This window comes from Triplophysa dalaica, chromosome 1, assembly GCF_015846415.1.
Source record: "Triplophysa dalaica isolate WHDGS20190420 chromosome 1, ASM1584641v1, whole genome shotgun sequence".
Taxonomy (NCBI): Eukaryota; Metazoa; Chordata; class Actinopteri; order Cypriniformes; family Nemacheilidae; genus Triplophysa; species Triplophysa dalaica.
The window spans coordinates 9,137,444-9,159,664 of record NC_079542.1 but is presented as its reverse complement, the minus strand read 5'-3'; the positions used below and the strand labels follow the sequence as shown (position 1 = coordinate 9,159,664).

General features: G+C 36.6%; 1 protein-coding gene across 1 annotated transcript; it reads right to left on the bottom strand.

Moving 5' to 3' along the window:
- Positions 1-807: 807 nt before the first annotated feature.
- Positions 808-20,461, bottom strand: tdrd7b (tudor domain containing 7 b). The gene is given in 18 exon segments (XM_056749475.1): positions 808-2,076; positions 2,914-3,074; positions 3,189-3,679; positions 4,709-4,819; positions 8,141-8,275; positions 8,777-8,860; positions 9,182-9,316; positions 9,404-9,606; positions 9,705-9,816; positions 9,950-10,139; positions 11,659-12,221; positions 12,820-13,043; positions 13,448-13,530; positions 16,131-16,320; positions 18,342-18,432; positions 18,434-18,487; positions 18,675-18,881; positions 20,327-20,461. Coding segments are annotated over 17 exon segments (3,255 nt in total). The 5' UTR covers positions 20,327-20,461; the 3' UTR covers positions 808-1,855.
- Positions 20,462-22,221: the final 1,760 nt, after the last annotated feature.

Below are 22,221 nucleotides of genomic sequence, written 5' to 3'. Positions count from 1 at the left end.
TAAAGCAATGCTGAACGTCAACACAAAAAGGCATTCATAACCCATTTCACTTCGATAATGCGACACATTTTTGAATATTTAATAAGATTTTTATTTAATTCGTGATCCTAAAAACTGGGCTCTATTTGGTTGTTTAGTGGTGACGTAAGCAATACCGTTTCCGGGTCCACGCATCTATTCATTTCAAGCAGGGTTAGACAGCTTGAATGAGCACTGTTTGCTCCCATCGCATATGTAAGTGGAGCATTTATTAGCAGTATGCACTAAAGGTTAGGATCGTTTTTTTTCGATAGTTTTTCATCTCGCCATGAGCGTTTGTTAGCATTATTAGTTGTTTGCTTACAGCATCTTGTTGAGCGTTGGACCCGGAAACAGTACATAACCTTCCATATATGGTGGTGCTTGACGTCGGATTAAACAACCGAATATGACACACGACATATTAAGTGATTTAAAGGAACATATCAATAAAAGGGGTCAATGTCAGTTTTGTTTTTGTTAGACAACATTATTATTTGGGGAGTTTGAATGCATTGTGGGACATATGGTGATGTCTATGTAAAGTTCTGACCATTCAGACATCACTAAAATATTTAAAGAGAGATTAAAAATGGCAACCACCGATTGCCAGACTCATTTTCATGGTGGTATGAACTGGGCAGTCATTTTTGGATTTAAGAATCCAGTCAGATGAGTTTGATGAATTAGTGCTGTACATGTAATACGGTCTCATGATCCAATCGATTCTATAATCGAAGTCAATAAAAAATATATATATTTCTTGAGTTTACAAATAGGCTCTACCAACAAGTTTCTCATTTTATTTCTAAAAGATTTACCACGTGTAGTGAAATCCTTTTGCCAACAATGTAAATCTTTCTAGTCTTTAAATTGAATCTTCAGTATGTGACCCTGGATAACAAAATCAGTCATATGGGTCAATTATGGAATCTAAATATTGAGATTGCTTTTGAAGTTGTTAACAAAAATGATATATTTTATATATTTAAGGTAGGAAATTTGCAAAATATCTTCATGGAACATGACCTTTATAGAAAAGAAAAATCAATGATTTTGATCCATTCAATACATTTTTGTCTTTTACTAAATTTTTCCCGTGCTACTTAAGAACAGACTTTGTGACCTAGTGTCACATATTGTCATATTCAGTTACAGCTCAATCATTTACTACAGTATGCCATTGCTATGGAGTTAGTGTAAACAAACAGGATTGATACATTGTAAACATAATCATACAATACCATAATGCAAAAAATAAATAAATAATGCTAAAGCCAGAGGCCAAACATAAATCTAAAGCTTGGACAGATTCTTATTTGTTTATAAAAGAAGTCTTATTTCTAATGCCTTTAGATCTTTAGTCTCCAAAATGCGCTTGTCCATGTAAACAATATCTGAAATGACAAACTTTTAGCCTGGCGCAAATTAAAGCACACTGTGCATTGTCTCTTAAGCGCTGTAAACTGGAAGCTATTGGAAATGCTACACTGTTAACATGAAGCATGACATTGTAACATACCTTTTCAAAAAACAAAACACAGACAATTTAGTTGATCTCTTCTTGAATAACTTAAGGTCTCACACATAAAATCTTGTTTTGATTCACTACGGATCTTCACAGCTTTCAACACTGCTTAGCTTAAAACCGCTTTAAATAGTGCTGCAAAATTTCAATCGTGTATTTTAAACTCTACGATTCACATTGACTCAGGCAGAAGTGTGTCAAGTCACATTTGGAAAAAAACCAAACCTAAATTTGCAGCATCCAGGATGGCACTAATAAGCACAAATATAAGAATCCTTCAGCACACTCTGTTATTAGTTAATCGTGGTTTTATGCAGCATTGGTCAACTCGTCAGTAAATTCAGCCATAATGTCGTGCAGCCAGATGTCTCTTTCCTCTTGTGAAGTGTCCACCAGGTAGACGACAACCTTACGGTCCCACAGCTGTGATGCCCCCTGCAGTGATTCTAGCTGGGCCACCAGAGGCTTCTTCTCAACATGATTCCTGAACACAATGGAGGCCTCTTCAGACCAAGGCCTAGACTTCACACCTGAAACAAATACGCCTTAAAGTCTTTAATGTGTCTAAATATTACATCTGAATTTTCAAACAAAGTAAGAATTACATTGTACCTAGTTCATATGACAATAAAGAACTTCAACTAAGAATCTTTTAGATACAATCTTTTGAGTAATCACCCTTTGCCTAGAATTTGAATTCTCTCAAAATTTTATCAGCCGAATTCTTGAGGTCTCACCCCAAGTTTTTTTCAAACAACCCTGAAGGAATTCCTTTTTAACCCGGGCAAACGTTGGTATTTCTCCATTATTCAAAGCCATTCATTTCAAAAACCTTTAATTATATTTTAATTTCGAAATGAAAGAAGCTAATATGTATTCACAATTACATTTTTGTCTCCAAAACTTTTGAAAAAGCACACACCTTTAGATCAAAAGGTCTGAGGTAGAATGAAATGTACCAGAAACCTAAAGTAAAACTCCTTGGATTCCTAATATTGAATAGAATATATTGCACTTAAATAACTGAACATGTTACTTAATAAGTTTCCTAAATAAAAAAGGTTGTCAGTTGAACGGGCCTCGAAAAGGAATAGTGCACTGCTTTTAATGTTGAGATTTTTGGAAAGGAACTAGATAGTTGACAAATAAACTGCACAAGAGTCCTATGGTGGGACAACAAGAATGTAGAAAACAAACTGTTAATAATAAAAACAATTCTGTGTAATATTTGTATTCTTAAACAGTATAAGAGAGATTTATTTTCATTGTTGTCACACCATGTTGGACACTTGCGGTTTATAGGTATTTACCCTACTACAAACATTTCAACAAATAAAAAACTATTTCTAAGAGAAAATCAAGTGTACCAGCCAGTTGAGCAGTGATGGCCTGAAAGGGGAGTTGGCAGAACTCTTGGATGAGTGGTCTGAGTCGAGTGCATCTCACCAGCTCATGTCTGCCATAGTCCAGCTGATAAACTGACACCATACCATTGTTCAGAACTCCTTTCACCAAAACACGGTACCAGCTGACAAATGACACAGAGGAAAAAGGATCATATGACATCTAGACAAAGGTAAAATATCCTCTTGACTCTTTTGGCAAGAAAAAGTGACCATATGCACCAGACTTCCACACTTACTTGTTGTCCACCTTGGCAGCGCAGATCTGATTCTTCTCCACTTTAAGTGGTTTCTCCTCTGTCTTATTATAATACAGAATCATCTCCCCCATCAAAACCACTAATTTGTACATATCCTGCCATGGCTGTAGCACAAAGTGACCAGGATGGCACGCCACAGAAACAAACACATCTATATTCTCCCCAACCTCTGGCAACACCAGCGCTGGAGGAAAAGGAAGATGTTCGGTCGGAGAGCCTGGAGGTGTGCCCTGGCTGCCAGGTGGAGATCTCCTTTTGGGTGTGTGTAGAGCTTTATCTACTGTCTGGGTAGAGACAGGGATTGTCAGGGAGGATTTTGAAGGTCCACAACTGCTTAAGAAAACATCCTTCTGTTGGTTCCACAGATCAGAGTCAGCCAGCTGTTGGTTTAAACTGCAGCTTGTGTCATGGAAGTTCTTGTTGGTGAAGAGATAAACTTGAGCAAGGCCTTTGTTATCTACCTTGGAGATCTAGAAAAAAAGACAATTTGTTTAGTGTTTGTACAGGTTTTATTCAGTTTAGTTTATTTTTAGGGTCCTGATATATTATAAAGGCAAACTGGTTTGTCTTTTTAAAAACAGTTGTGGTTCATTGGTTCCTGGTTCTTAATTATTCTGCATGTTACATACAGTATAACCCTGCAATATTTCCCACTTTTCAAAGAAGGTTTAACTCTGGATTATAAAACTTTGCTCCACGGCAATTGCAGAAGATGTACTTGTGTTATGTGATATGTTTCTGTGATATTAGATTAGCTTGTTATGATCTTGCTTGTTCCACAAACACCATACACTGTACTTTTTTTACCTTTTCTGTGTATTTCTGTTTTTATTTTTTATTTCTCCTGTAAAGCCGCTTTGGAACAATTGCGAAAAGTGCTATTTCAATAAAATTGAATTGAATTGAATTTAGGTTCTTAATGGTTAAATATGTAGGAAAATCTAAATCCATAAATAAATGTGAAAAAACTTTGCACAAGCCTTTCTTATGCTCCTTTTTTCTGACATGTGAGCCAGGTTATGCAGTGTAACTTTGAATGCCAATAAGGGTGATTTGAACACAGCATAAGGGATAGTTCACCCAAAAATAAAAATAATTTCGTCATTTGGTTTTACATATTTAAAAAACAAACGTTGATAGCCAAACAATTGCCCCCATTGACTTCCGCTGTATGGATACAAACCACGGAGACATTTCTCAAATGATCTCATTTCGTATTCCACAGAAGAAAATCGTAGAGGGTATAACAGGTGTTTGAAAGTGAATAAATAAAGACATCATTTTTTCTTTGGTGAACTATTAGATTAGATTAGATTAGATTAGATTCAATTTTATTGTCATTACACATATACAAGTACAGTCTAACGAAATGTAGTTTAGGTCTAACCAGAAGTGCAATGAGCAAGTGCAGGATATACAGTGTGAATAATACAGAATACAATATTAGGAAAATAAATATTGTACATGAGACGTACATGAAATATTAACACGAGACTTACCCTCATAGTGCATTCACTGCAGTGGAGAACCGTGTCCCTCAGCCACTGTACAGCATCAGAAGTCCATGAGCCCACGCTCATAGACAGATCTGCCAAACAGCATTTCAGAGCCTGGAGACAGACAAAAACTCACATAATACTGTATGTTTCCAGGAAATTTCTGTTCAGAAGCGGAAACTCATCTGTATCATGTAAGATATAGGGCACATTAAATATTTTTATTACACGCTGGTTGGAATGCTTGATTTTGAATGGCCAGTCGCAACATTTGCAGGTTTGTTCTTCCCAGATAACAACCTCTTAAAACTAATAATTCACAGTGACCCGGATGCAGCAAATCATTTTGACAGTTCTATTTGACTAATTGATATGGTAAATAAAGGAAGATGTACTGGTAATTTTCTACAAGATTTTTTTTTACAGTAAAGAAGACTATATATAAGAGTCAAGAAGACTATAACTAAAATATACTAAACTAGAGCAGGTTGCCAACACTTCTGCCAAAAGCACTGCACCAGAGTTAGAAAAACAAAGAATCTAATGGTGAACACCTGATCAGATGACAAATCTAAATGAATGTGTATAGTATTCGCTTTGAAAATGTTAACCGAGTTTAAAAGATCTAATTTAGGAGCTAAGTGTTCGCCATTAGAAACTTTAAACAGATGTTCCCACCCACCCACCTTACAGTACAGGCCCTGCTTCAAACTCTTAGTGAGACCAAGGGGTGAACTGAAGACCACCTTCTAGGGCAATTTTCTAGAAACAAGACTATATCTAAATATCCTAAATAAAGCAGCAAACAGTTCTGCACAAAGTGCTGCACAGAAGTTAGGAAACAAAAGAATATAATGGCGAACACCGGATCAGGTGACAGATGAAAATCAGATTTTATCGAAAAAGTCGAGTACATTTAAGAGATTGTTAGTGAGTGATTCGTTTTGGTGAATATCTTGTTATTTAAAAACCACTTAATTGTTTAAAATCTTTTTCGTATCTCGATTCATTAAATATTTGACATCATCTCAAGATATCAAATCAAGAAGAATATATAAGAATACGATGTGCTTGTTACACAACTAAAGTTTATTGTATAGATAAACATATGCAGTTACCACATGAGCAAGCAAGTGTAATTATATTATTACAATTAAGATGTTCTTAAGGAAATATTTGAGAACGTTTTAAGAAATGTTTGATAATCGCACTTACGAGGATTCTTAGGAATTTCCTATAATTTTTCTACTTAAAGTCCCAGTGATCATCAGTCAGTGATGCATGTTTTAACATGTTATATTTAGTATTATAGGACATGATATAAAATCAGCAAAAGTGTGCAATAAACATCTTCTCAAAACTTCCCGTTCTGTTCTTTTTTCTGTCAGTATATATATAAATGTTTCTTGTGGATTTCTGCGTGTGTTTTTAATTTATCCTCATAAATAACTCTTTTGCATAAGAACTGTGCTGCAAATCTAAACAATAGTCAAAACTACAGTCAGTGTTTATGTCTAATGCATATATTACACAAGTGATCTCTTAATAAATAATTGAAGATTTACATGGTATCATTAGCCCATTATTATATACTTTGCTAAGTGCCTGAGACTTTTTAGTAAAAAAACAACAACCTGTAAACCTTTGTTGCATACCTGAGTGACTCAAAATTGTTAATGAATTATAAATACAGAACACTACACAAATGCATCAAAAGCAAGAGTTAAAAACTAACTACATGAATATTTGGAGGGGAAGTCAGGAAATAAGTCATTTTTGTATGTAATACATTATAAACGCATCTGTCATATCACATTACAAAAAAACGTATGACTCGGACCCGTGGACTTGGTAGGTGAACTAATCATTTATGTTTTCTGTAAATGCACCCATATGGGCAAAATAATGAATGACGCGGACATGAAGTCTCTAGAGCTGACCAATAATCATTTTGTTTCTTGTACAGATTTCATAGCTCATATGGCTGTCAGGAAATAATTAATTACTGTTATTCACAATATGTCCCTAACTGCAATATAAGTTATTTCTTATTATAAATCAAAACTAGCATAAAGAAACGTTTTGGGGTAATTTGGCAATTAACATGCAACATTAAAGGCAGGGTGGGTGATCCTGTCCATAAACATTTTTTTCATGTTGGTTGGAAATCTCTTTACATCCTGATAGCAATCAAGAAGAAAAGGGGTCAAATAATATTTGTATAATTATATATCATCTGTGAAAGGTGTAGGACCAAAAAACTTTGCCCAATCACAACGTTCTGGCCGAACGCTGTGACTGATCATGTGTACATTTTCAGCCAACGTACTTTGCATGCCACTGCACACCCTGTTCATGAAGACATCATTCGTTTTCAATGTAGAAAAAATGGCGGATAATCAGCAACAATCAAACTTTCCTGCTGAACAGGAAATCTACAAAACAAAAGTCTGTTTTTTAAAAAGCAGTTACGAAAAAATGTCTGGACCATGAAAAAGGAAAAACTGGAATTAACATCGATTCAGCTTTTCCACGATGAAGACAGGGTCCGAAAGACTTTATTTCTTTTTGACAGTTATGTACATGTTTTGAGAAGAAATTAATGGATTTAGTTTGTAATCCGTTTTTGGATTTACAAAATACATTCTTGTATTTGGAGGAGGCGTGGTTTTGGAAGGTGAATCGCATAGACGGTTGGATTATAATTTCAGAGCTAGCAGGCAAAAGTTAGCACCTTTCCAAATCAACCGCTCTACCTTTAATGTAACTCTGCTCAAATGAACGAAATGAACGAAATGCCTCAGAAAGATTTGTTCATTTTGCTCAATTCGCAGTCAAAAACGCAATAATTGTTAAACTTGCCAAAAAACACAGTTTTGTGATTGATAAGTGAGTCTCAGGTGTGAAGTGGACTTACAGAAACATTTCAATGAAAGATTCTTATCAATGTAATATACAATAAGGGCATTTTTCTGGGACACAAAATTACTCCACAATATTTACTTCCATAAAAAAGGAACGTACTTTTCAGTTTTCATGAATATTACATAATTGTGTTACAAAGATATTTTTCTTTTTTAGCATTTCTTAATGGCTGTTTTTCTTGCTTTTAACTTTTCAGCTAACCGAAACCCAGCCAGATTTTAACTATATGCTTCTCATGGTGAGGCTAACACAAGCCTCTTATACAAACTATAAGTGGATAATGTGGTGCACATATGCCTAGTAACTATTATAATTTTGAAGGGGTCCTTGAAAAATTCTCTCAACTTTAAGGGGTCCCTGGCCCCAAAAAGTTTAAGAGCCCCTGTTGTAAATAATCTAAAAATAACAGGCATAATAATAGACAAAAAGTTAGTCTGTAACTTTTTTTCCCTTGACTGATCACAGCTTCCATCATAAACATATGTGTGTTGTGATTAGCTGTTTGCTGACCTGGGGCGGGATGGAGTTGAGGTCACGCAGCAGAGGAGGAGGGATCTCTCTCAATTCAATAACTTCAACTGATGCCTGGACACCCACATCCACTAATAGGATGTCCAGCACTCGTCTCCCATGAAGGTTTGTTATCTATAAAAATGGGAACATATATAAATGTTGTTATTTTTTTAATTACTGTTTAAATTACTGATAATTAAACACATAATTTTAAGATGGAAAAATCATTTTAGGAAAGCTTACATTTCAGTTTTATAGGCCCTTTTATTATAACCTGTGTTGCCTGTTTTTGTTCTTATAATTTTTTTCATTTACATTTATATATGTTCATACATTTGGCAGATGCTTTTATCCAAAGCTACTTACATTACATTATACTATACATATGACATACTATACATAATACCAACATGACTGTATTACATTCTGCTCAGTTTAACAGTTTAACATATTTAAATACATTCAACAGATCATGTCTGCGGACTTAATAAGCAACATCAGGTTTTTAAATTAGTCATAAGATTTAGGGCAAATACTGCTCCCAGTTACATGGAATGTAGATCCTGTTTAAGATCCTGTTTATCAAATAACTTGTTTCTTTTACTCACTCGGCTGTTAACAAAACACACTCACCTCCACCCGAGACCATTTGCCTTTATAACGAGCCAGACAGCTTTTGCCACAAAAAGGGCGAGAAACCAGCGACTCTGATGTCACCTTTTAAAAATATATATATATATTAGCTTTTCTTGTCTGCCCTACAATGGACATACCACTCTTCACACTAAAGTAAACATTAAGTCATTACCATATAAAACACCTTTAATACATGTTATTGCTATTTTGAGTAACTGTATTACACAATCTGTGCCAGAAGGTCTCTGTTTAGGGATTATGTCTTGCATTTGACGCCTGCTAATCTGAATAAACCCCTAATCCCAATCTATCCATTTCAACCTCCTCATGTATTCTAAGGGCTTGCAATCGCAATACATAAGAATATGAAGAAAAGATTCTGCATGATGCAACATGTGGTACCTGGGAATGAAAATATTTTTCGGTTTTCTCTAGAATATCATTGAGTTTATCCAGACCTCTGGAAGGCACCTGGCAGTAGATCGTCCCATCTGAGCAAACACTGGTCACTCTCACATTCATAAAAGTATTGTTGGCCTATGACAGACAACACAAACAAAAAATAACTAATATTAAATGGCATACATATCATATTGTTACATCAAACACTTCAGCTATGTTTACCTTTAGCGGGCTCTCTAATGATTTGTCTTGCAGAGCTTTCAAACAAGCAGCATTGATATTGATATCATCATCCTGTGATGTGTCATACAGGACCACTAAAGGCACTTCCTCCCGCTCTAAGACCTCAGCCAACAGAATCTTTCCACTGGCAACGGATTCAAACCTCTTCAGCACTGCTGGCTCCCGGCTAAAACACCGCAGGCCTAAATACAGAAACAACATGTTAAGAACACTGTTATTGACACTACTTGGTTATTTCTGGTGCAAGTATACCATATTCATAATTAAATTGAAAACTCACCCGCTAGTTCACATTTGGTGGCTTGGAAAGGCAATCTCAAAAATGTCTCATGTAAATCGAGTAGTTTGCTACTGCTGGTGACTTCAGAAAAGCCATGATCCACATAGTAAACCTGTTACAACATCATATACACAATCTGTAATAAATAATACTAAACAGACTAGTAAGCAGGGGTGGATGTTTAATAAATCGAAACAGATCTATGTTAGAAAAATGTATAATCCACTGTGATCTCGAAAACGTACCTTGACTTTGTCGGGCATGACCTCACACACTTGTGCTCGGAGGATCTCGTCCTCTTCTTCAGCACGTACAGCGGTCAGCTGACCTGGGAAGGGTGAGGTCAGAACTATCTTGGTGTTGTCCTGCCTATAGAACTCTCTCATTTCATCTTCCAACTTCTCCTGGGCCTTGGAATAATTTTCACCTATATATCTGCAAACAAACACACATTTAATCAAAGGTCAATGGTGGAATAGCACAACGGTAACCGGCTTGGGAATTTTCACCTTTGATTTGAAATTTAATTTTAATTTAACACTTTATTTAGCAAAAAAATGATTTGCCAACAGTATTACTGATGATGGAATATAAAACCTTCAACGTTGTTTACTTTAATGAACAAAAAGTATAAAAAACAAAGTATTTGGTGTTTAAACAATATTTAAATGTATATTAAAGATTCATACTTGTTCTTAGTCTCAGAACCCTCAAAGTTTTAAAGGGGGCATGCAACGCTGTTTAATGCATTCTGACGTAGTTACAAAGATAAACGTGCTCTCTTCTCATGCTTGACATGGTCAACTTGTCAAAAAACGAGTATGACGTATGAGTGACGTAGTATTTCTTTGCTCGATACATTCGCCCAGCGTTCGTATAGTTTTATGGAAAGATTTTTTCGAACATGAAAGATGAAGATTTCGTAACAAATTTTCTTTGTCCCTTAATGGGCAATTCTCGGCAAGGCGAAAGAAATAGCCTGTCCACGCTTCAACCGTTAAATGAGATCCACTTACCATCAAGATTGGCTGCGGTGTGGGCCTCAAAAGTGAGAGGTGTGTGTTTGTTTGTTCATGGCATTTCCGGATGGATGTTATATAAACAGTGGATATAAGGCTGGATCTGAAGATCATTTGAAATTAATAGACGGTGTGGACCCAGCACTAAAACATGGCGGACATGAGCCACGCGAGGTAAGTGAAACTGAGTCATGTCTGTGTTTTGTTGGCAATGGGTGTGCACGTGCTTTAGTTCCACCCCCATAACCCCACACGCATCGTATGTTTTCGGAAATACAATGGCAAATTGTGACATCTGGGGCTCTTAATGATTGTGGGTAATATAAATCTGAATTCAACAATTACGCTTAAAGAAATTACAATCAGAGCAATCACCTGACAAGCTCTGAGCTCGTGGTAGGGTTGTCTTTAAAAGTTATTAAGCAATAAAATTACCAAATGTATTGTTAAATGAATAAACGTAATTTTAATTTAAATCTTAATAGAAAAATACTTTTTGTTATGATCAAATAACTAGTCAGTAGTCAGCTGGGAAAAAAACAATAAAAACCCTATATAAACCATCACAGAAATTTAAATTGTTTCCATTTAAATACCAATATGAACAATTAGCCTTTTCCATTGAAACCAATATATTTTTGTAGTTAGTTTTGGGCGTTATCCATAAGGGTTCATCTGCCAGATAGCACCCCACCAATAGAATCCATCACAGACCAGTAAACACCATTATAGTTTCAAGTAAAACTAATACAATTCCTATTAAAACCATTAAACCCTTTCCATTTTTTCTATTGTGTTTCCGGCTGGGTTCTATTGCTTGAACAGGAATGTCAAATGGTTAATGACCTAAAAGTCACCAGTTTTTTTCTTCTATATAAAGACAACATGTTTAGCCTGATCCCCATGAAATGAAGGACGGTGATTTTGAGTCATACCTCAGAATGACACTGTTAGTGTCGGTCGCCTCCACCACCAGAACAGATGGATATTCCTCTCTAGGGATAATAAGAGGAGGCACTGTCTGAATGCTTAAACGCCGCTCTGCCATCTGTGAGTCAGCCAATCCTGATTTGTTACGGTTGTCATCCTCCACCACTTTTGCATATAGAATAGCTCTTTTGGGGTTGTCCGGTACGGGGTAGTCAATCGTACATATATCTGAAAGCAGAGCAAGGTTATCCAGCACAATCTCCGGAAGTTTGGATTTAAAAGTGTCCTGGTAGAGTTTAGGCAGAGCGTGGGCCCATAGACCACTGCTGTATTTCAAGAGCAGCTCTCCAAGTCTGTGTTTGAGGTCTGAAGGTAGAGCTTCAGAGGTTGCAGGAGATATTGGCTGGGAGGTGGGAGATGTTTTTTGAGTCTGAGGTTTATTCTGTTGGGATGGTGATGTGAATTGTTTGGGTGGTGTAGCAGCGCTGCCTGGGGTGGGACTCTGGCTAATTCCTTTAGCAGGATACAGGAGCAACTCTTGTGGTTTGCTGCTGCAGGGTTTTTCAATCTTTGAAGCAAAGAAAACAAGCAAACATTGGATACAAATCAAAGAAGTAAGAAATATTGAAGAAGAGAAATAAAAATACATTTCTTTTTTATGAAGACAAATGAATGAGTCTTTTTTGGTGCAATTTAAGTTATTTGCATTATGAAACAAATTTTATGCCTAATTTTAACTAATAAGTTTTACATATAGCAAATAAATTAATTTCATTATATAATACAAATTTGATGAGCTAATTTAAACAAGATGTTTTTCCTTGTAATACATTTTAATGTATTACAATGTAATGTAATCCAATGAGAATCCCCAAATGTTGTGAATTACAAAAATTGACATTATTAAAATAAAAAATTATAATTATGAAAATGATCACTGCCTATTAATATATGATTCTGCGATGGAAAGTATCCCAATGTAAAAAGATGTTTGCATTAATAGTAAAATAGAATGTTTTTGTCTTACAGTAATTAAAATCTAATCTGAAACTTTCTAGAATAATGTAATTACAAAAGTTGATGTTGTCAATTACAACGTGATTACACAATGGCTCAATGTACACAGATTGCCTATTATTGTCCAATAATAAAATAGAAAATCTTACAGTACAGATGTGACTCCACTTTTCGAGATCCTTCAGGGTTTCAATGGGTAGATCTTGTTTATAAAGCTCTCGGTACAGCTGTGGCAGCTTGGATACCCAGAGGCCATTGCAGTGCTTGTTAAGGACTTCTTTAAGACGAGACTGCACCAGTTTGGGACTGTAAGGTGCAGAATGAGGCAGTTTGGATTTTGCTGGAGTTGTGCTTTCAATCAGGTTAAAAGGGGCTGAAAATACAACAGAAACATTGCTGCTAATAAGCATTTTGGATAGATACAATGTACAAGTCACAAGTAGAAGTTTGGCAGTAACAGTTCAAATGCTGAATGAATTTTCAATGTGACCCACTTAACAAAGACTCTGTTTAGAACAACATGTTGCCTGCACATATTATAGCTCATAGCAACAGAATTGAGAGATCCTTCTGTGTAACAGCATGAGCTTTCTGTCCACTTGAGGCAGAAGATGACTGTTCTCCTTTCATCATTTAATGAACATCCTATCTTGGAATGTTTCCATGGACAGGAAGTTAAGTTGCTGTGGAAGCCAGGATAGGCGTGACCTTTAAAGAATGATTAGCCCGTCTGCATATTTAACTAATTTACGACTTTTTAACTCAAGGGATAGTCACCATTGCTCTGCTGTGGGTTTCTGAAGAGTTGGGCATTAACTTCTTTCTGAAATCTGGAGGGAAGCATCATCCTTTTGTCTGATCTAGAAAATATAAAAAATGGATTAGAAAACAACAACATCCTTTCTAGACTGGGCAATATAATACGGTTTACTAATTTCAACAGTTTTGTTATATTCTGATATTTTCATCATTCATATTTCATATATCATGTGTATAATCAATTACAGACTAAATACGTTTTGGCAGGTAAACTGTGTGTGACAGCGACACTTTAAAAAAGATTCTGGGTCGTTGTAGATTTCATTGTATTAACTGAATTAACTTTACTTAATACAATTGTGTTCTTGTTTTTTTTAACCAAATTTAAGTTAATATTATGGAAACAATCTCGGAATTCTAAATGCACAAATTATTGAGCGAATTCAACTTAATTTTATCATGTTCAACCCACTTGAACTTGTAAACAATCTTTATCTTTTGTGGTCGGACTACATGAATTCTTTTAGTTAATTAAATTAACTAAGCAGTAAATTTAGAGTTCCCAGCATGCATTGCATGCAACAGCATTAGGAGAGTCATTTTTGTGAAAAAGTGCAATTTTATGTGCCTTACAATAAAATGAAAGACTTGACGGTGTTTATTGTTCAGTTGTCTTTAAGATTTAGAAGAGATTGTATTTTGGAGCTTGTATTTTGGAGTTTCGTGGTTACCATTGTTCAGAAAAGTGGTGCTTGTGCTTAAGTTGTGTGAGACCTCAAAATGTGTGTTTTTCACTAAGTGAACAGTTATCGTGCTAAAGAGACAACTCTTAGCTTACTTGCAAATAATATATGTTGTAAACAAAAATAAATGTTAAACTGAAGTTTTGTCAAATGAAGGCCAATGCTCAATTTAGTGTATAAATTAAGTTTATCTTGTGACATGTGCTTAAATTCCATTCCATTCCATTTTCTACCGCTTATCCGAACTACCTCGGGTCACGGGGAGCCTGTGCCTATCTCAGGAGTCATCGGGCATCAAGGCAGGATACACCCTGGATGGAGTGCCAACCCATCGCAGGGCACACACACTCACTCATTCACTCACGCACTCACACCCTACGGACAATTTTGAGATCCCAATCAACCTACCATGCATGTCTTTGGACCAGGAGAGGAAACCGGAGTACCCGGAGGAAACCACCAAGGCACGGGGAGAACATGCAAACTCCACACACACAAGTCGGAAGCGGGAATCCAACCCCCAACCCTGGAGGTGTGAGGCGAAACTAAGCCACCGTGCCCCCCATATGTGCTTAAATAATGAAGGTAATTTTACTTGATTTATTCATGAAATAACAACTGAGTACTTAACATATTTTGTGTAATATTCTTACCATCATTTTTTTAAGTAAATATCAGTGTCATTTTTTACAGTGACTGCATACAGACACACAAATCTCAGACTTTTTCAGACAAAACTTATCCTAGTCAATAAATATTACAGAAACACTCAGTAACTGTTACTTTATGTCCTGAAAAACCAATCCCATCTGAATCCCATCTTAGATACTGTGGTAAAGGTTTTTGTTTTATTGATTTTTTGTTGTTTTCAACTAGTCGTGCCATTGCCATAAACCCTCTGCTTTCGACCCGTGACCAGAAAAGCACATGCTGTCTTGCTGGAGCGTCTCTAGACAAAAAGCTCTCAGAGGCAATTTTATTAACACCAATCATAAATAAACAGCGCAGTGATTCATGCTCAACGGAGCCGACAGAATAAGACAGACGGTCCTTAAAAGAAAGAAAACTGTGATGACAAATATGACAATGTTCAGCCTGATCTTAAGGTAAAATCAATCTATTTTACGAGGTGGCTATTTCAGATGAATTAAAAAAAGAGATGTTTCTTACTATGGTAGACCAGCTTACAACACTTTTAACTATGAGGCTGGTTTAGACTAGTTTATGAGGGTCTAGCTGGTCAAGCAAAAAAACAACATACACTGGTGATCAGCTATGCTTATGATGCACACACACTTCCTCATGTACACCCTGTATTTTCGCAATGAGATAAAACAGGGGTAACCAGGTCATATTGCACATGATTGTAGGTGTCAGATGACCCACACCCCCTCATACACTACACCAAAGAGAAAGTGCTGATTCACCGTGGATTGATTTAGAATAGCTAATCTGTGAGAGAATGAAAGGGGATTAAAAACTCCAGCACACCCGCAATCCTCCACACCCTCATAGCCTTTGTGTGTGTAACAGTAAGCGATACAGAACACAATTCTAAAGAGTGAGGTCACTTGTTTGCTCTCAATAGTATTAGGCTGGAATGAATTAACACACACACACACACACACACACACACATACACGCACACACAGACAGCACCCTGTACTTAAATGCTGAATAAGCAATAGGTTCAGAAAACACTCCTTTCTGTTATTGCCATTAAAGGTAGATGTCAACAGCTACAGCCAAGCAGTTGCAAAACCAAAAATGCTCTCTGAGAATATTTAAATGAATCTGTTTGGTTAAAAAAACTCACTCACTCAGTGCGCTCTATAAAGCTTGATTTGCATTCAGGTACATGATCTAGAAAGTCTCAGATGTTAATAAATGTCCTTTTATTTCAGTTCTACTTTCCTTGACCGTGTCAGCAATGCACACACACGCTGTGATTTTTTTACCTTTCAGAGGGAATTAAGGGTTTTCTTGTGGGTGTATGTGGAGGTGTGCTGTGGGGTCTACCGCCTCTAACATCAGGCCGGCAGTCCTTCATATTTCCAATTCGAGAGTCTCCATGACCCCTTCCACGACCTCCACCTCGCCCCAGACGTCCACGATGCTCAGGCTGTCTCAAGGACGTCCTCGGCTTCGCTATGAAGGACAGGAGATTTTATCAAAACACATTAAAAAGTCTACAGATAAGTGACGTCCGTTAGAATGGACACCAGTGGCCTGTATCACGAAGGTGGTTTCAGTTTTTACCCAGGTAAATTCGCGCTTAGTTTGAGCATACTCAGAGTTTTCGGGCTCAAGAAGGTGGATCAGTTTTGAGCGTGTTTCTTCGCCCTGGTAACTTAGGATACACGGTTAACCTGCTCCGGAGCAGGTTTTATTCTGGGCTAGAGATCGCAAACCAAAACTGGACCAATCAGCTGTGAGAAAGTGACGTATATCTGACGCAGTGAAGCCACTCCCCTAAGTGTTAATTTGTATTGTATATTTACATTTATTGATTTTAGTTTTAAACATCATATAATCATTATATGAGTTGATAATTAATACTAATTAATGAATTTTAAACATAGCATTTATATTAATATAACTATATTCGTAAAAAACAAACTTCAATATATAAAGCATTTTTGAGTAATGAAGCATACATATTATATTTTGATATTATTGTTTACCTTCATAAATAATTTAAACTCAGTTGATTACGCATTGAAATAGTCAATAGCTTCCTTCTCAAACGTTCTCTGCAGCAGTGTTTATTTCTGCCTTATAAATGTGTTTCAGTTCATGCATTTTTCATAATGATCTCATCATCTTCAACAGAAAAGCGAATTGCGTTGATGCTCACGAGAAGTCAATCAAACTGATGATGCTTTCCATGTTCCGTGTGATTGGCTGTTTGGCTGTTTGCCGCACGTGTCACACTTTCAGGTGCACGCGCCTCAAACTCTGGATTAAACCGGAGTTGACAGAGAAAGGTTTTAACAACCGTTTTGCTACAACTGAACCTGATCTAATCCAGGTTGGGTTTGTCTGGTTTTGTCAACTCAAAACTTACTCTACAACTCAGAGTTTGTTCACCTCGCTTTGTGATACAGACCTCAGGCCTGAAGGGGTTAAAAACAATTGGACCATCCTCACATATTTCCGGGGTAAAATAGCATACAAAGAATTCGTACCCCTGAAGACAGTGCTTATAAAGCATGTATATTACATCAAGACTCCCACTTATGCCAAGAACCCGTTTATTTTCTCTAACAGACTGAGCATTCTAAGCAACACAAGATCAAACGTTTGTTGGCTTAGCCACTGTGTTATCTGCCGTATTTTCAAGAACCATCAGGTATCTGAACCATCACTGCCCAGCTATACAACTAGCAATGTAAATGTGTAACATGACCACACATATTTCATCTGACATATGAAATGCAACAACAAATTCACAATACCATCATACCCTTCACCCAGACAGTAACTTAAAAGCCATTTTATTTAATGCATTAAACATATCATGATATCGCCCAGCAAAACAGCAAGACAATGACATCATATACCTTCCAACCCAGTTGACTGCCTCCTCCAAGCACGAGTCCAGCGTGGATCCGAGTCAAAAATCGAATACCTATATCACTGCCTATAGCCCTCCTGAGATAAGCATTCCACAGGCTAATAATTTCCACAGAGTGGGTGTTAAGATAAGGAAGCAAAGCATCGCCACAGCATTGGCAGCGGTCGAGTCATTGAAATTACAGATGGGAAAAAAAGAGACGATTTCAGACAATCCTTCTCTGTAAAGCAACACAACACTGCAGTCTCCAGACCTCGCTCTCTCTCTTCTTATTAGAGCTTCCTCTCTTTCTCTCTCTCTGTAGTGTAGGTCAATACAGATGCCAGCTTTCTGCTGTATCATGGCAAGGCAAGTTCGAACTGAGATGCTGATCCAGAGTCAGCGTGAGTTTTTAAAACGCTGGAGTTGGCAGTGAGTGTGCAATTCCCAGAACAGCCGAAACCTTTGCTAAAGTGTGAATGACCTAATTCAGAGCTTTATTCTTAGTATTCCTTATACTACAGTAAAACCTATATCACCCTTTTGTTACGTTGATAGTTTCACAAAGTTTTGCAACCACGGACGAAATTACAAACATGATGATGCGTCTTACCATTCAGCACCAGAGGAGCTGCCGGTTTCACTCTCATTTGACAGTTCACCACATAAGGTCGGCCGGTCCTCATCGCGGAGCGCTGACGGGCCTGCAAGCTTGGTAATGTCGGCCATCTCATTCCCTGCAATAGCGTGACACACCACCTAAAGTGATATAGAATTTAGGACAGTGAGTTTTTATATTGTTTATATACATACATGATACATCACATATACAGTATTAGTTGGTATAAAAATGTGGCCTTGTAAAGCACCTTAAGAAGCTACATTCAAAGGTGTATTATTATAATTTTTATTCCTAAAAAATAATAAATAAATGAAGCAATCTTACCACTCCAGACTGCTCTTTGTCTAGTCTCACGACCGAGGACATGCTATGTAGGAGGGCATCCAATGTGGCGTATCCCAACTGTTTATGGGGGATGAGCTCACCTGTCAGGTCTTTATACTCTACCTGCAGACGGGACAGTAAAATGCCACTCTTACTGGACAAGAGCACTGCCCGTAGCATCTTCTTGACCAGTTCTTCATCGGCCATCTTAAAGAATGATGATAAAACAATTGTGTTCTTGATATTTTGTTACCTAATGAAATAACAACTATATTGAAATGTGGCTTAAGTATCCAAATACTTTTAGGAGCCACTATTTTAACACTCAATAATATTGTACTGTACACAACAAACATTATAGGTATAAAAAGACAGGACTGGCTGAATTGATTAACTATCAGCCTGATACTGTAACAATACAATGTTACAAATGTCTGCAGGTCATGGTTTTAAGATATGCAAGAGATGATCGATTTATGGGCTACAGCATCAAGGCATGAATTGATTTTGAGAATCTTTAAAAAAGTATTGTATTCAATGCATAGATAACAACTGGAGAACAATATCCAAACAGCACGCATCCATATATCGCAAGTGGCAACTGACTAACAGTTAAGAGCAGCTAGAGTAGATTGCATCTAGATTGATTAGTAGATTGCAAGCTTTGTTTATCCTAATCACAAGTCTGTTTAATATAATTACGTTGTATTATTCTGGCATGGCTGTTTTGGTTTTGTTGACTACTGGCTTGACAGTAATGCATACTGGACTATTAAAAAGTGTCATAATAACACATGCACTAAATCATTTCTATTACATTACTATAGTTCAACAAAAATGCATTTAGATGGTAAATTATAAAGGAACAAGAAAGAGCGAGAGAGAGAGAGACAGACAGAAATAGAGAGAGAGATTAACATCAATTTTTTTCCATTGTAAACATTTATTTGCCACATATAAAACACACATATGTGTGTTTTTTAACATGCTAAACACATAACATGACATAAAATATGGGTCAACTTGAAAGTTGTTACCAGTTGAAGCAAGCTACTAAAGTATTAATAAGCATTAATATGTTTAAAAAGTTAATAATCATGTAATTTGTTCATCTGTAGCACGACTGAAAACATTTACTACATAAAAACAAAAGCGAAAGTGAAAAGAATTGACATGTGTCCTCATGATACGTTGTCAGATAGAGTCACACCCTTTCTATTGGACAAATAACTGCCGGTCGCCAAAACATTATAGCCTACCGTAGGTATAACGTTTATAAAAATATCTCTTTTTGCGTTTTTTATCGTTTAGTGCTTTAATAAAAAGGTGTAAAGCGTATTTAACTCATACATATAAACACTTAAAGCTTTGAAGTGACTAAATGGCTCGGACCAGCCAACACGCCCGCGGTTGTCATTCGCTCCCTCGGGAGATGAACTCAAATATAACATTTACGGACGCGTTTAAAAGTGTAGATGAAAGTTTCATTTAAGTCATCTGTTGATTTTGTTGTTCGTGTGGTTTAGACCAGGAGATGAATGGCATACTTGTCCATACTTACTGTAAGTACAGTTTCTGTAAACCTATCCCTAATATACCAGAACTATCGAGATATAGACCGCTAAGTCCGAATCTCTCACAAAAAGCCTTACCGCTCAGTGGATGTGAGTGTGTTAGCACGGTTTGGATGACAGCAACTGGTTCTGCACACTTGTCGCGCAGTCCGTCTCGGTTTATCCGCCCGTGTCTCTGTCCCGTCACTCTCAGCGTCCCTCTGTGAACTTCCCGCACCATTCTCACACTGCACATGCGCAGTACATGCAAATAAAGAGAGGAGCGACACACCACAGATTTGTCTCTTAGTCAAACTACTGATTTACATGTGGTGTTGTGTGTTGTCCAAAACAATAGTTAGCTGATTTAGTATTCCAATGTGATAAAGTTTTCTTCAGAGGGCGTTAGATGCTTTAACAGTTAATTGTTTTTACCCACCGTGCAATTATTAACTCTCTGCAATAATAAATAAGTGCAATGTTAATTGTACCCTCCAGATAATAAACTATTTATTTTTATATAACTTTTTCTGTAAATTATATTTCATTCATTCTGATGTGTAGTCCATTCTTGTTTTTTACTCTTACAAATTAACATACACGCATAGCTTTACTATCTGTATCTTTTTCTTATGTTTACCCATACACCCTTATTTAAATCATCTGTGTACTCTATTCTATTGTGTTATGGTCTCTGTGTACTGTTGTTGCTGTTTCTGTGTACTGGATGCTCCTGTCACCGAAACAAATTCACAGTATGTGCAAACAAACTTGGCAATACAGCTCTTTCTGATTCTGATTATTGACCCGCAAATGAATCTAAGGAACAAATGGGTGCATTTATTTATTAAAGAAACTGTTCATTCTTCCTTTTCTAAAGCTTAAAATAAAAATAAATTAACTTGCTAAATAGGTTTTTATTTTGATAATTTTGCAAACTTGTGATTTGCTAATTAATGTAAGAATATGTATTTATTACTTCTACTAACACAGGTGTGATATTGTCAGCGCCTTAGAGCGTTCCACTGATTTATCGTTTGGAATAGCAGAACAGAGGACTATGTGAGGTTTTGATTGAACAAATTCTACTAGAATGAATGAGATCTTGTGTTTTTGAGAAGGGAAGATGTGCACGGCCTTGGAGCTGTGGATAAGAATGAAACAATGGAATGGGAAAATGTAAAATGAGACTTGCTGATTGGTGGAGAAAAGAGCAGTAGGGGTATAAAGATGGTATGCAAATAACAGAGAGTGTTTCACTATCTGCAGTGCAGACTGATGACTGTCATTCTGTTTTGAGTTTATCCTGCTTGGAAGCAAATAAACATTTTCAAAGACAAATCTTGGTCTCATCTCTCCGAAAAGTTTCCACAACACTTTCCATTAATCACAAACAACTGAGCGAGTGTGCCTGCCCACCGCAAGAAAGTAATGACAACACTGTCAAACTGCAGCTTCAAACAAGCTTATCATTAACACAAATTGAGATTTAAAGGCTATTATATATTATGCATATACATCCCCCTTCATTGTATTTACATTTTGTTATGCTGCTGCCTTATTTTAAACTACTTTAAATTATTATTTTTCACATTAACTACTACTACTACATGCACAATTATGACAAAACAAAAAACAGATTTATGACAGCTTTGCACAATTTTTTTTAAAAAATAAGTACATTAAGATGGTTAAAGCACCTTTACAGACTTAATTTTTTGGGGTAGGCCTATGATGAGACAAGCTTTACACTTCTGCATTTGCCAATTTTCTGCCATTCTTTTCCTCAGATCCTCTCAAACTCTGTCAGGTTGGATGTAGATCATCAGTAGACAGACATTTTCAGGGTTCTACAGAGATGTTCAGTTAGGTTCAAGCCCAAGCACTAGCTGGGCCACTCGATGACATGGACGGAGTTGTCCATAAGCCACTCTTGCATTGTTTTAGCTGTGTGCTTAAGATAATTGTCATGTTGGAGAATGAACCTTCTGCCC